Below are 15480 nucleotides of genomic sequence, written 5' to 3'. Positions count from 1 at the left end.
CTTAGGGTGTCCTGGAACTGCCATGCTGACTTAGTCTGGTCTGAAACTCATAGACATCCTCCTGCCTCTGCCTCCTGAGTGCTGGGATTAAAGGCTTGTGCCACTGTGCTTGTTTTTCTTCAGCAAACTTTCAAGTCTCATATTCTCATTTGATTAAGTCCCCAATTTACTGAAGTTTCTTAATTAGAATAATCCTTTTTTTTCCCCCCCGGTGAGGAAAAACGGAGAAAAACTTCAGCCATTTCCTAGATGCCAGGCATGTTATCTCATTTAATGTCTCCAGTAACTGAGCTAGACGAGCTTCTTCCTTCCACCTTTTCCTCCAGATGCCTTCTTTGCAAATCTCATTTCCACCGTCTGCCCCTTAGCCACCAAAGTCAAATATTTCCATGCTGCAGTTAGATTGTGCTGAGGATTCCCACTCAGGCAGGTCTTTGTTCTAAGCCCCAGAGGCACCATTCTTGAGTATCCTACATACACCTCAAATTCTACAAGGTCCAAACTGAAGCCATCACTTTTCCTTTGGTCCATATTTCTCTGTTCTTCAGTTCCCCCAAGGAAGACACTGAGTTATCAGTGGCCTTTTCTCCATTCTCCTTCCCCAGCCACCAATCTTAACCAGGTCTCCAATCCATCTGCCTCTCTTCCATCCTAGCCCCACTAGCCCAGATCAAACCATCAAAATCTCTTACTTAAAGTGTGTTCACACCACAGAGCGATCTTTCAGACATGTGACCCTAGCAAACCCTATTTACAAACTTATCCCATCGGTTTTAAGATGAATCAAATAGGGGCCGGAGAGATGGCTCAGTAGTAAAGAGTGCTTGCTGCTCTTCCAGAGAAGCCAGGTTCAGTTACCACACCCACACCACAGCTCACAACTGCCTGTAAGTCCAGCTCCAGGGGACAGGGACCTTGTCTAAACTCCACAGGCACCATGCATGCATGTCAGACACATACATACATTCAGGCATACACACATACCAATAAATACTTCCTCAAATAAACCTCAGCTTTTCAGTCTATCCACCCTCTCCCCAATAGTCCTGTGTGTACTGTGTTCTCTGTATTGAATGTCCCCGTTTCTGCCCCCACTCTCGTTCCTTCAGGGGAGAATTAAGTCCACAGTTCTCCATCACTCCTCGAGGAGGCCTCCCTTACCTCTCAAACAGGACTAAGGCCTTTGATATGCTCCCAGAGCACCTGGGACTCTTCATCCAAGCACTTATTCTGTTCTAATGTAACTGCATTTTGCAAAATAAGCAGAGAGAAACTGTCTGGGGGGGGGGGGGTAGGTCAGTGGTAAAGAGCTCACCTAACATGTGCAGCAAGACCCTGGGTTTGCTCCCCTAGCACTTGGGGTGAGGGTAACAAGTGAGCAAGGAAGCAGCTGTCATTCAAACTGGCATGCCTACTGTCTTTAATAGTATATTCAAAATACCTGCTGGGTGTAGTGGTGCACATTTGCCTGTAGTCCTAGCCCTCAGGAAGCAAAGGCAGGAAGATTGCCTCAAGCTGAAGGCCAGTCCCTACTTATCAAAGCAAGGTCCATTCCTCAGGACCATATAACATAGCATGACTCTGTCTCAAAATAACCAAGTGTGTGTGTGTGTGTGTGTGTGTGTGTGTGTGTGTGTGTGTGTGTGGTCAAATGGGGACACTACTAAACAAATGTAATTTCCACAATTACGCTTAGTTAGGTATTTCCTCTTCCCTCTGTGGTTGCTTTCTCTCCTCTCTTCATTGTTACTGTATGAAGTAGCTGGGCCATGCATTTTAGAGGCTGTCTCCTAGTTTTATACTGCCTGGCCTCTGGGTTTCTCTGTGAGTGAGCCACACTCACTCCCAATGCCAGGGCCTAAGAAAGTGCTGGCCCTATCTGGCATCCCAATTACATACTAGCTGCACACTTTCATTCTTTTCTTTCAAGACCATGGTGACAATGGGACATGGAAGGAACAATAAAAACAATGAATGGATTCTTTTAGGGGAAAGATCAATGGATTTGATTTACAAAAGAAAAATACCAGTAAACCTACCACCTAATTTATGAAAATTCTTTCAATTTTGAGATAAAGCAGGGTACATTTTATATTACCTGTTGAACCAGTTAGTTTACTATGTCAAGGAATAATATGCATACCTCATAGAAGATTCTTTCAACTATGATGTCTTAAAAATTATTAATATTTTCTTCTAAGTAAAAATAGTAGCCATGTGGTGGAGGTGCATGTCTTTAATCCCAGCACTTGGGAGGCAGAGACAGGTGGATCTCTGTGAGTTCAAGGCCAGCCTGGTCTACAAATCGAGTTCCAGGACAGCCAAGGCTATTACACAGAGAAACCCTGTGTCAAAAAAACAAAAACCAAAAAACCAAAAAAAAATAGTATTCATTTTAAAATCATACTGGTATAAACTTGTCCCAAACAGTAGTTTGTAAATAAGCAAAAGTAAAGAAAATCCATTGTAGCCTCTTTTCTATGTAGACATCCAAATACCCACTGATGGGAAGAATGGTTAATCAAATTATGATATAGTAATATAATAAAATAGTATGTGCCCACAAACAAGAATAAAAAGCCTTCCTCTACAAATACCAAAAAGATCATACATACCCTGTGATGTGTGTACACATGCATGGTGGTGGTGGTGGTGGTGGTAGTGGTGGTGGTGAAGCCAAATTATAAAGTACAAAGGGTGACTGTATTTTTGAAAGATTTGTTTTATTATTTTTAACCATTTGTATGTATGTGGGGGTGAGGGGAATATGTGCATGAATTCAGGAGCCCAGGGAAGCCAGGGGTGTTTCGCCTTGTATGTGTATACATGTACTGGGAGGAGCAGTTTATGCATACACATGCATTTGTGTAGAGATAAGAACCTTGGGTTCCACCTTGACTGAGGCAGGATCTCTTGGTTGCTTACTGCTGTGCACTCCAGGCTAGCTGGGCACAAGCTTCTAGGAATTCTCCTGTCTCTCTCTTCCATCTCCCCATAGGAGCATGGGGATTACGGATGTGGGTGCTAGCTACCACGTAGGGTTCCATCTGGGTTCTGGATTCAAACTCAGGTCCTTGAATTTGCATTGCATCCACTGAGCCAGCTCTGAACACTTACTATCGCCAAGCAATAGTGCTTACCCTGTTAAGCAGCCCTATAACGCACTATTAACAACTCCACTTTACAGGGAAGAGTCATGTACAAAGAGGTTAAGGTTTTGTTCAAGACTGGCAGAGCCAGAATTTATTCCCTAGCCAAAGCCAGCTTCAAATTCAGGGGATCCTCCTGCTTCAGTCTCCCCAGTGCTCAGATTATAGGCATACACCACCATTCCCAGTTACTAACTTAAAAAAAAAATAGAGGGGATAGACAGATATTTTCACTGTTAAAGAGTATTTGCTGCTCTTGTGAAGGACCACAGTTTGGTTCCCAGCACCCATAATGGGCATGGCTCACAAATGCCTGTAACTCCTTCTATGGAATACGATGCTCTCTTCTGGTCTCCATGGACACCCATACACAGTGTACAGATACACATACACACACAGTAAAATAAAATTTTAAAATAAATAAAAATAACCTTTTTGTAATAAGCAAAAGATACAAGGCCGGGCGGTAGTGGCACACGCCTTTAATCCCAGCACTCAGGAGGCAGAACCAGGCGGATCTCTGTGAGTTCAAGGCCAGCCTGGACTACCAAGTGAGTTTCAGGAAAAGGTGCAAAGCTACACAGAGAAACCCTGTTTCAGGGGGAAAAAATTGGGGGAGGCAGTGGCGCACGCCTTTAATCCCAGTACTCAGGAGGCAGAGGCAGGCAGATCTCTGTGAGTTAGAGGCCAGTCTAGTGTGGATATCACTCTGTATAAATAAAGTGCTGATTGGCCAGTAGCCAGGCAGGAAGGATAGGGTAGGGGGGACAAGGAAGAGGAGAAGGCTGTGAACAGGAAGGCTGGGAGGAGACACTGCCAGCCGCTGCCATGAGAAGCAACATGTAAAGACACCAGTAAGCCACAAGCCATGTGGCAAAGTATAGACTAACAGAAATGGGCTAAATATAAGAGTAAGAGCTAGACAATGGTAGGCCTGAGCTAATGGCCAAGCAGTTTAAATAATATAAGTGTCTGTATGATTATTTTATACGTGGGTTGTGGGACCACGGGGGCTTGGTGGAACCTGGAGAGAAGCTCTCCAACTACAGTCTAGTATACAGAATGAGTTCCAGGAAAGGCTCCAAAGCTACACAAAGAAACCCTGTCTCAAAAAAAAAAAAAATTGGGGTTGGGGATTTAGCTCAGTGGTAGAGCGCTTGCCTAGCAAGCACAAGGCTCTGGGTTAGACCCTCAGCTCTGGAAAAAAAAAAAAAGATACAAGAAAGAAGTTAAGGGTGCTACCCTATTCAGTGGCTGAACACAGAATGAAGTCCAAACTAGTTTGGTATTGAGCACGGCATTCCCTTCAGACATTGACTCTTCACAGGACGTCTCCAAAGGAGTCCATAAGAATTCAAAAGAATACCCTGGAGTCTGAGATTTGGAGTTTGAAGCTTTATTGTCTGCTTTGCTATAAAATTGAAAGAAAAATAACTGGGGTTGGGGAGAAAGGTCAGTTGGGGAGAAAGGTCAGTTGGCAAAGTGCTTGCCTTGCAAGCACAAGAACCTGAGTTTAATCATCAGAACCCATGCACAAATGCCGGCCACAGTGGCATGCCTTATAACCTCAGCACTGGGAAGGCTGACAAGAGGAGCCCTGGAGCTCGCTCACCAGCCAGTCTAACCTAACTGTTCAACTCCAGGCAAATGAGAGATCCTGTCTCAAAGATGGATGGTGTTCCTGAGGATGACAGAGAAAGTTGTCCTTTGCCTAGTGTTCGTATGAACATGCACAGACTTTAAAAATAGTAACTTAACAGCATTGTAGAATTTCCATAGTTGATTAGAACCAGAGTCTTCACTATTCCCCTGAGTACACCAGAGCCTCTTGCAAAAGGGCACTAGTTATACACAAGAACACTGCTTTTTCCCTCCTCCCAAGTGCTAAGATATAGGTGTGCTCTACCATGCCCAGTTTACGTGATGCTAGGGATCACGTCTGGGGCTTTGTGCATACTAGGCAAATACTCTATCATTTGAACTACATCCACAGCCCCACGGCAGCACTTCTTGCAAGAGTCAATGTAAGATAAGCTTGCTAGCACAGGCCTATAATTCTATCCATTCAGGAGGCTGAGATAGCAGGACCACAAGTTCAAGGCCAGTGTGAGCAACTTAGTGATACCCTGTCTCAAAAAGTAAAATCAGGGCTGGAGACATAGCTTGGTGATCTCTATCTATAGCCTTTGCTTAGCAAGACTTTAGGCTCAATCCTAACACATATAAGTTAAAGTTGGGCTATAGACAGAGCCTTTCATAAATACTTTCAGCTCATCAGAACACTTGAACATAACCCTAGTATGGCTTCAAGGAAGTGAATAACTTTGTATTACTAAGACAATGATCAAAGATAAGCCGATATAAGTCATCCCAGCCCCATTTTTTAGATGTAAAGGTGAGCTAGAGCCAGGTGTGGTGGCTCACACCTGTAATCAGCACGCCAGCGGCAGAGGCAGGAAGTTCAAGTCCTGGTTTTAAAAAACAAACAAAACAAAAAAACTTAGGCTCAGACTTCCAGATGTTGTCTGTCTGCTAGTCAGGCAATAATCTGAGTCGGAATTTGGTTTTGGGCTTTAGCTTTGGTTTTTGGTTTTATTTTCTAACCTCAAACTCCAGATCCTCCTGCTTAGCATCTCTAGTGTTGGAATAACTGCTATTCAGGGCCACACCCAGCACCTATTTGTTTACTGGTTTCACATATTTCCCCTTGGGCCAGGGATGTAGTTCAGCAGTACAGCCTCAGATGTGTGAGGTTCTGGGTTGGATCTCTAACACTGAAAAACAAACAAAATTTCCTGATAAAAATAATAGCATGATTATAGAGAGGGAAACTCGGTAATACTAGCAGGCATGGTCATTCGTGCTTGTAGTAATCTCAGTATTGGAGAGGAACGGCTGTGAGTTCAAGTCCAGCCCAGGCTACAGAGTAAGTCTCTGTCTCATTAACTAAAATAAAACCCCAAAATAAAACAAAGCAAAAAAAAAAAAAAAAAAAGATAAAGAAAGAAGAAAGAGATCAGTGATACCATCACAACTCTAAGATTGCCATTTCCGAAATTCTCATATATTTTCTCCTAGCCATAGATAAATAACAACAAAAACCAAACCTCATATAAGCTTGAGAGGTAGAAGGAGGAGGATCAGGAGTTCAAAGCCAGTTTCGGCCACATAGCAAATTTGAGGTTAGCCTAGATTCCATGAGACCTGTTTCAAAGAAGGCAAAAAAGAAAAAAAAAAAAAAAAAAAAAGGAAGAAAGAAAGAAAAGACCTAACAGACATAGTACTGTTAAATAAATATTTCAAAATATTCTTGCCGGGCAGTGGTGGTGCACGCCTTTAATCCCAGCACTTGGGAGGTAGAGCCAGGCAGATAGATCTCTGTGAGTTCGAGGCCAGCCTGGGCTACCAAGTGAGTTCCAGGAAAGGCGCAAAGCTACACAGAGAAACCCTGTCTCGAAAAACCAAAAAAAGAAAAATTCTTTTGTTTGTCTTTTTTTTTTTTTTTTTTTTTTTTTGGTTTTTCAAGACAGGGTTCCTCTGTGTAGCTTTGCTCCTTTCCTGGAACTCGCTTTGGAGACCAGGCTGGCCTCGAACTCACAGAGATCCGCCTGCCTCTGCCTCCCGAGTGCTGGGATTAAAGGCGTGAGCCACCACTGCCCGGCCTTTTGTTTGTTTTATTGAGGCAAGGTCTTACTGTGTAGCCTCGGCTGGCCTGGAATTCTATATGGGGACCAAGTAGCCTTAAACCCTCAGCAGTCCCCCCATTGCTGCCTCTAAGTGCTGGGGTTACAGGTGTGGGTCGCTACAGCCAGCTTGATATAAAGTATTCTGAGAGAGATAACTTTTTTATAGTGAACGTCGGGTTTACTATGCAATAGGAAGGGCCATACTTCTGCCTGCCTGCTCCCAAACTCTTATTATTGCTCTGAGATTCCTGGAAACCCCCTTCATGATCTCCATGTGAATTTCAAAGACAATATAGCAAGGCAAACTCTAAGCTTTCTTCCCTGAAACACAGATGCTCTTGTTATAAAATTTACTTTTAGGGCCTGGAGAGATGGCTCAGAGGTTAAGAGCACCAACTGCTCTTCCAGAGGACCTGAATTCAATTCCCAGCACCCACATGGTGGCTCACAACCATTTGTAATGAGATCTGGTGCCCTCTTCTGTATGCATAATAAATAAATAAATCCTTAAAAAACATTTACTTTTATGGAGAGATGGCTCAGCAGTTAAGAGCACTGGCTGCTCTTCCAGAGGTCCTGAGTTCAGTTCCCAGCAACCACATGGTGGCGCACAACCATCTGTAATGAGATCTGGCACGCAGGCAGAACACTGTATACATAATACACAATAAATAAATCTTGAAAAAAAATTTACTTTTATACTGATGAAAATCAGACAGAATTTATCACTAAACTAAAATTTTCCCTTCTCAATGCCTTTACTACGTATCTCCACAATCCTGGCGACTTCCTGTTCTTAATTACACTGTATGGCTGTGATTATCTTTATTCATATTTTATGGTCTCAATTTGATCCAGAAATAGCAAGAAAGGTTCACGTCTGTCCATTTCTCCTTTTCCTTGTTAACAGTGGGAGCGAGAAGAGCACCACCAGGGGTCAGTGCAGAGCTACCCTCAGAGGCTCCTTATGAATAGTACAGCCAGCAGGGCCTGGTGTAGGAAAACTGGTTCCACTACAATCCAGACTAACAAATTCTTCTAGATAGGATGAGGCCTGTTCTTAAGAGTAGCCAAGTTCCCTTTAAGAACAAGCTTCCTTCATACAGATTTCTCAGATTAGAAATGATCACATTCCATCAACTTAATTTATGTTCATTTCTAAAACAGGGCTATTTTATAAACAAGCACTAGCAACATAAGATATATTAAGCCCGTTCTCCTTTGTTTGGTATGAGATAACTTGAGGGTTTTATTTTGTTTTTTTGGTTTTTTTTTTATGAGATTTGTTTTCATTTTTTATTGTTTGTGTGTGTGTGAGTGTATACCATGTGTATGTGAGTGCCCTAGGAGAGCAGAAAAAAAATGAGAGCCATCTCTCCAGCCCTAGGTGTCAGATAATTTATACATAAAATAGTTACTTTATTTTAATCTTTTTTGTGCATGTATGTGTGTACATGGGTGTATATGATATGCCAGTATGTTTGTGTGTGTCAGTGTGGGCACACATGTGCCATGGCATGTGTGTAGACAGAATGTCAGTGTTCGGCTTCCACTTGTTTGAGACAGGGTCTCTTCTTTGCTGCCATGAACAACAGGCTAGCTGGCTCACAAGCTTCAGGGGATTCTCCTGTCTTAGCCCCCACCTTCCCATAGGAACACTGGGATTACATACACACTACTGTATCTAGCCTTTACATGACTTCTGGGGATTTGAACTCACATTTAAACCTCACATTTGCATGGCAAGCACTTTACTCCCTAAGCCCTTGTTCTAGTTTATATGTTTGTTGTAAAATCAAATAAAATGACATATCAATTAGAATGCAGTTTATCAACATCAAGTTATCCCGTTCTGACGATGTACTAATTCAGATCTTTAGATGATTTGTCCCCCAGAAAAACTAAAAATCCCTGGTTAGTACTATGACTTAATATGAGGCATAAGGGCATCTGCTTTGGTATGATCTTGAGCTGTTCTGTTCTTCCTGGCTTTCCAGCTGTCCTTTCCCAGAAGCTAAAGTGTCCTCCACAGTATTAGGACTTTTCCACACTTAGTTACCTAAGGCTCTATCAAGAAAAAACTACTCTGAGCTCAGCACTGACTGAACAGCTTGTAAGTTGGTAGACGACCTGGATTCAAATGCCATTCCAGAAGCATTATGCTTGATAAGACTACAGCAGAGGCAGTCAACACTGCTAGACTTTCTAACCCAGAAGTGACTGTTAAGAGCCAAAGGTACAAAGGCCAGGCTCTGGCTCAGCCGGCTCTCTTCCTTTTGTCCCTGTCCCCCTCAGTTATTGATGTTCCTATCACTTGCCGTCACTGGAAAAGGAGCTAAAAGTGGCCTTCTGAGGCCCTCAAGCTCTCAAACCCAGGCTAGTGTAGCCTTTCAGGAGAACAACCCTACCTGCTGATAGGGTCATTGTTATCAATATTCAGAACACACATGGGTTGGTCAAAGTAGGTCCTGAGGAGGTCCCTTTTGACACCTGACTTCCTATGGCACTAAAGCCTTTTTAAGCTGACAGAAAAGGGAACAGAAACCACGTGAAGAAAAAAAAAAAAAAAGATGATGAACACAGTCCACACTACCCTGGGACAGCTCCATGGGTACAGCCCCGTGTCTTCCCTTTGAGGTCCTACATCTTAGAGCAAGATCTAAGCATCACCTGAACAGCCTGGTCTCTGCAAAAGCACAATTCCTGTAAAGAAAGATGTTCAAGAACTACTAGCTGCATGAGCGAGTGAAAAGGCTAGCTCATTAGACTACCATTCAACCACAGAGAACAGCCACATTTCTACTGCAAAAAGGAAGGAAAAGGAAAAAAGACAATCTTAGTATTTAAATAGAAAACAAGCATGTAGGCCTGAACATTAGTCCAGATGTTTGAAAACTGGACACAAACTAGGGACAACTCAAGAGGTATACCATCAATGCAACATCCAAGAATAATCAATCACTACTGTTATTATTGATGATCAGTTTCCACTCTATCGTACAAGACACTTAGAATCTTGACAAGGGCCAGTCACCTGGGATCAGATACAGACCAGCTGGCTAGTCTCACCCTGTATCCCAGGTGGCCCTGTGATACCAACAGAGCTAAAAGTCCCTTCTTCTTAAGGCTGTATGTAAGCCATGGCATCAGGTCTGATAGGTGCCCACCTGTTTCAGTCTCCAAGGTTGCTGCACAAGCTTGTGAAACCTAGGCAAGAGCCTGGAGACAGGCATAGTCTGGCTATTCGATATTGTCATAAACATGAACCACGTCCTCATGGTTGTTGAGAGCCTGGATGAGGTGAACAGCCTGCTCCAGGTCAGGTTCAGCGAGCTGCACCTTTGAGTGGGGGATGAACTCCAAGGAACAGGATACAGAACACAGACCCAGGGAGTCCAATTTCTTCCTCACTTGATGCAGTGACGAGGCATCACAAATAAACTAGGGGTAAAAGAAAGTCAGGAGGTGAGAAGCCAGGAAGTAATGGCACATGCCAGGCAGCACTTTGCAAGTCCTGAGTGCAGCACGCTGTACCATATCATCATTGGCTTTACGCTCAGTTTCCCATGCTCAGAACCATTCCCATCAACTCAGAAGACTAGCTCCTCGCCTCCAGCTTATCTTAATAACACTGGGCAATTTGTGAATTCTTTGCTTTACCTGTATACTGACACACAGGAAGGAAGAAGCCCAGAGAAGTATACCTTAAGGTATCTATTGGGGACCTCTTGGAAGCCCACCAAATACAAAGGCTTCAGCTTGTTAGGCTTGGAAGCAAGCTGAGCCATCTTACCGGCCCCTGTACTCACTTTAAAAAGGCTCTTTTCTTCTTCGTCCTCAGCTTCTCTCACATCCTCAGCTCCTGCTTCGATTGCCAGTTCCAGGGCACGCTCGAGGTTCACAGCTTTCTTCTCTCTGTCCTCTACGCCAACCACAACCACTCCTTTCTTGTCAAAGAAATGACGTGCTCCTTCAGCCAACATTCCCCTACAGGAAAGGGAAGAGACCGACGATGCATGGATGATTTGGGAAGCTCAGTCTCCACAGAGTGCTGCATTCTAACACTATCCCTGACCCATTTGGCCCCTGGAGCACCCAGAGACACCCAAAACTCTCTTCATGAAGAAGACACGCTGATGCTGGGGAAGAGACTGTCCAAGAACATCCCCCTTTTCTATTTACTGCATCTATTGGAGTCTGCAGGAAACAACGTTGCTCATTGATTCCAATTCTATAAAACTCCCGTCCTGGGGGAATGTTTCAGGACTGGAACATCATATGACTACAGAAGGAATGATGGGAAAGATCACATCTACACCTATGGGATCCTATCTGTTCAGAAGATCTTAAGGAAAAGCAGCTATTACACTGGATTCCACTAAGGAAGAAGCGTGCTTACAACCTGAAATACTGCTGAGGAACAATGGCATTTGCATTGCATAGAACTGGAACCTAAAGTTTCCGTCCCCTTTGTCCCTACGTACACATACTTACCCATTCTTGTTCAGGATATATTTAATGTCCAAATGGCACTTGGGACCACTGTTTGATAATGCCTCAATGAGCAGAGAAGAGCCACCAGGCCCTCGACCCTCGTATAGCAAATGAACTCCCTTGTTTTTCTGCAATTAAAAAAAATCCATTGTCATGTTTCCTAATGTCCCAATGCCCCCCATGCCAGCACCAAACCACAGGCACTAAGAAGTGACTCCATGTATGACCTCTCAAGATCGACTTACTTGGGCTTGGGCCCTCAAGTCTTTATTTTTGTCTCTGTCTTCCAAGGGGAGGGAGGCCAATGGTATCAACTTCTGACATCAGTGGACATGCTATTCCTTCTGAAAGGGAGTTTGCTCCCCTGGTTCCCAAGCAGCCTTCCCAGCTCTGCCTCCACCCTTCTCTAACCAGGTCCCACCTCCACCCCCCGTCACTCTGACCTTTATTCATCTTCCTGTAATCCATTCCATGTGAGACCTACTTAGGAATTCTCAATGCCCCTAGCCCTGGGCTGCTGGTGCTACCATAGAAACATCACGCAGAACTTGTCATGGGAGCCACCGAATTCAGCACTGTAGTCCTCCAGACTCCCTAGACCTCATCCCCTGTCCATGTCACGACTCTTTCTAAGCACCTTGCCCTGTACCTTTCTGGAAGTTTTCAACTGATGACTCCTCCCATCCAATTTCACAAATGAAATTCAAGCTCCCTGTTGAGCTCAGGGGTCTGGCTGCCTTGATTCGGGTCTGCCATTTTCTACATGACCTAAATCAAGTCACCAAACCTTTCTGTGCCTTACTTATCATTTTAGGTCACTTTCAGGATTCAGTGAGAAATGGATGTAGAGTTTTTATTAAGGAACTTGGTTAGAAACCAGCACCAAATAGTTATTGCCAGCTGTTATAATGACACTGTTGATCACTGAGACCCTTTTGGAGCCTAAGGCTTCACTTGCCTCTAAGCTGGACTGGGGCCAGTTATTTTCTTCGCATTTTCCAATTTCCATTGTTCTACCCGAAACTCTCAAAGCACCCACCTTCACTGGATATTCCTGTTTCCTTTCCAAAAGTCTTTTAGGGACCTGCCCTTAGGAAGATAGACATGACTCCATCCGAGTCTATAGTTAGACAGGTAAAATAGAAATAAAACACAAGAAAGCCGGGCAAGGGTGGCGCACGCCTTTATTTCCAGCACTCAGGAGGCAGAGCCAGGCGAAGCTCTGTGAGTTCTAGGCCAGCCTGGTCTACAGCGCAAGATCCAGGACAGGCACTAAAACTATACAGAGAAACCCTGTCTTGAAAAACCAAAGGGGAAAAAAACAAACAAACAAAAGAAAGAAAGAAAGAGATCATAAGAGTCAAGACTGGGTTTGGAGAGATGGTTCCGCGGTTAAGAGCACCTGCAGCTCTTGCTGAGGACCTGTGTTTGGTTCCCAGCACACACATACATGATCGCTAACAACCACCTGAAACTCCAGTTCTAGGGTATTCAACGTCCTCTTCTGGCCTCCGAGGGCACTGCATGCATCACGCATGCAGGTAAACATAAACAAATTTTTTTTTTTTTAAGTCAAGTATGTGTCTTTCTTGAAGGAGTAAACCAAGCCTTCTGCAGCTGCTTTTACTAGCACTGAAGCTTGTGGCAGGCACGCTAAGTCAAGTCATTTCTTGCCTAGGCTTCATTTTTCCTCGATAGAGCTCCTGAGACATTTTCCTGGAAGGTCAGTTTGGAACCATGTATCTGCTCAGTGGTGCAACTGTCTTTTTTTCTTTCTTTTCTTTCCTTCTCTTCCTTCCTTCCTCCCTTCCTCCCTTCCTTCTTTTCTTCCTTCCTACCTTCCCTCCTTCCTTCCCTTCTTCCTTTCTTCCATTTTAGTTTCAGGCACTGGTAGGAGTAGGGGAAAACATCCTGTGAAAGGTGTGGGTCTGAGGTTAGGAAGGTGTGAATTCTTTCATTGGCCAGGTTAGTTCAAAGACCTTCAAGAAGTGACTTAGCTAGTGAATTTCAATTTTCTGTAAAGCAAGGATAATACTCACCTTGAGTGGCTTACAGCATACAGAAGGCATTATGCTGATGTCAATTTACCCCTACAACTTATGCCTGAAGCTTCCCTTTGCTTCCTTTCCTGACAAAGTTTTGATTTAACCAACATGTTATTTTGATCCAGGAGGAGATACTACAGAGGACATCCAGCATAGCCCCTACCCTCAGAGCCTGAGCGGGCGTCCAATGTCATGTGAGCATTTCAGAGATTGTGTACTAACAGAGTAAGAGCAAGGATATTATTATGATTCAACCACTTCATCTGACAGAAGTGGAGTTTACTGAAACCTAGAAAGATGATAACTATCCCTGCAGGCAGAGTGACTTAGGAACTTCTTTTCCAAACTGGGTATGTAGCCCTGTGGTAAAGCATAGTGTTTAGCACAGATAAGACCTTGGGCTCCATTTCCTGTATCACTGACCAAAGAAACTTCTTTTCCAAAATAATTCTTCTTATTCTAATGGAATCACTAGATTAAGTATCTTTTGTTAGAGACAGAATCTCACTTTTTTCCCCACAAGACAAGGATTCTCTGTATAACATCCCTGGTTGTCCTGGAACTCCATTTGTTGAGCAGGCTGGCCTCGAACACACAGAGATTGACCTGCCTCTGCCTCCCAAGTGCTGGGATTAAAGGCATGCGCCACCATGCCTGGCCAGAATCTCACTCTTAACTGAGACTGTAGTTCAGGTTCCTGCCTAAGCCCACTGCGTGTTGGGATTGCAAGTATACACCTCAGATTGCCAGGCTTGTACAGAAGCACTTTACCACCATCTCTATGGCTTTATTTTTTATTTTTGATTTAGGGCTCTTACTGGCCTAGAGTTCACCAAATAGGCAGGCTGGCTGACTAGAGAGTCTCAGGATCTGTTTCTGCCCGCTGATTCTGGGATTACAAGTTGGTGCTGGTATTTTCTTTCTTTCTTTCTTTTTGTTTTGTTTTGTTTTGGTTTGGTTTGGTTTGGTTTTTCGAGAGAGGGTTTCTCTGTGTAGCTTTTGTGCCTTTCCTGGAACTCATTTTGGAGACCAGGCTGGCCTCGAACTAACAGAGATCCGCCTGCCTCTGCCTCCCGAGTGCTGGGATTAAAGGCGTGCGCCACCACCGCCCGTTGGTATTTTCTTATATGTGGGATCTAGGTATCAAATTCAGATCCTTTGCTTACAAGGCAAGCACTTTGCACACTGAGCTGTCTTCATTAGATAACATGTTCTAATGGAGAGTAATTTGCCATTGTTTTGGTGTTGGAGAGGCTGGAAATCACTTCTTTCTCCATACTAGGATGAGATGTCTTTGATTGTTCTTTTCCCTTTATCCAGAGGGAGGCCCCAACCCTGAGAACAACAGCAACCTGGCCAACATCTTAGAGGTGTGTCGGAGCAAGCATATGCCCAAGTCAACTATTGAGTCAGCACTGAAAATAGAGGTGTGTCCTCAGTTTCATGTTGTTATTATTGACCACAGCCCTCGGGGTCCATGTTTGGAAAGCTCCTGGAAATTCCTTAAATGATCAGAGAGAAGAGTAGGAACATGGTTGACATCCCAACCTAGAGACCTTTGGGGATTCTCTCTCCTGGACCTGTGGTTAGAGGAACATGACTGGGAATAGACTATGGGAGAAGACAGTATGGAAACCCATAGCAGGCAGAGCTGCATTGTCAAGCTTAGAGAGGATAGGGAAAAGAAAGGACAGGTAAGACTGGGAAAGCCCTGATGTTAGGTTGGAGAAGGGCTTGTTTTCTTCTCAGATGCTTATGTCTAAGAGAAAAGCCAGTAAAAAGAGGCAGTGGTATGGGCGGTGGTGGCACACACCTTTAATCCCAGCTATTAGGAGGCAGAGCCAGGCAGGTCTCTGAGTTCGAGGCCAGCGTGGGCTACAGAGAAAGAGGCAGTGGTAATGGTGGGAGCGGGAGGGGTGCTGGGCTCTGACACTTCTTCCTCTGGAACAGGTAAGGATTTGAAGAATTAATAATTACCTTTCTGTTGTTTTCTTTTGAAAACAGGGTTTTTTTGTGTAGCCCAGGCTAGTATGAAACTCATGATCCTCTTGCCTCAGCCTCACAAGTGCTGAGCCTACAAAGGTATCACTCCCTAGAGTGGATTTA

At 44.1% G+C, this 15480-nt stretch overlaps 1 protein-coding gene across 1 annotated transcript; it reads right to left on the bottom strand.

Moving 5' to 3' along the window:
* Window positions 1-9778: 9778 nt before the first annotated feature.
* LOC118588778 (translational activator of cytochrome c oxidase 1) lies at window positions 9779-13398 on the bottom strand. The gene is made up of 4 exons (XM_036195320.1): window positions 13369-13398; window positions 11330-11457; window positions 10645-10822; window positions 9779-10276 (listed from the first exon to the last, which is right to left on the bottom strand). Exons 1-4 carry the CDS (start codon window positions 13396-13398, stop codon window positions 10076-10078), a joined length of 537 nt encoding a protein of 178 aa, XP_036051213.1. The 3' UTR covers window positions 9779-10075.
* Window positions 13399-15480: the final 2082 nt, after the last annotated feature.

Source organism: Onychomys torridus, chromosome 8 (genome assembly GCF_903995425.1).
Source record: "Onychomys torridus chromosome 8, mOncTor1.1, whole genome shotgun sequence".
NCBI lineage: Eukaryota > Metazoa > Chordata > Mammalia > Rodentia > Cricetidae > Onychomys > Onychomys torridus.
The sequence above is the reverse complement of the archived record's forward strand: the minus strand, read 5'-3'. Positions and strand labels throughout refer to the sequence as shown.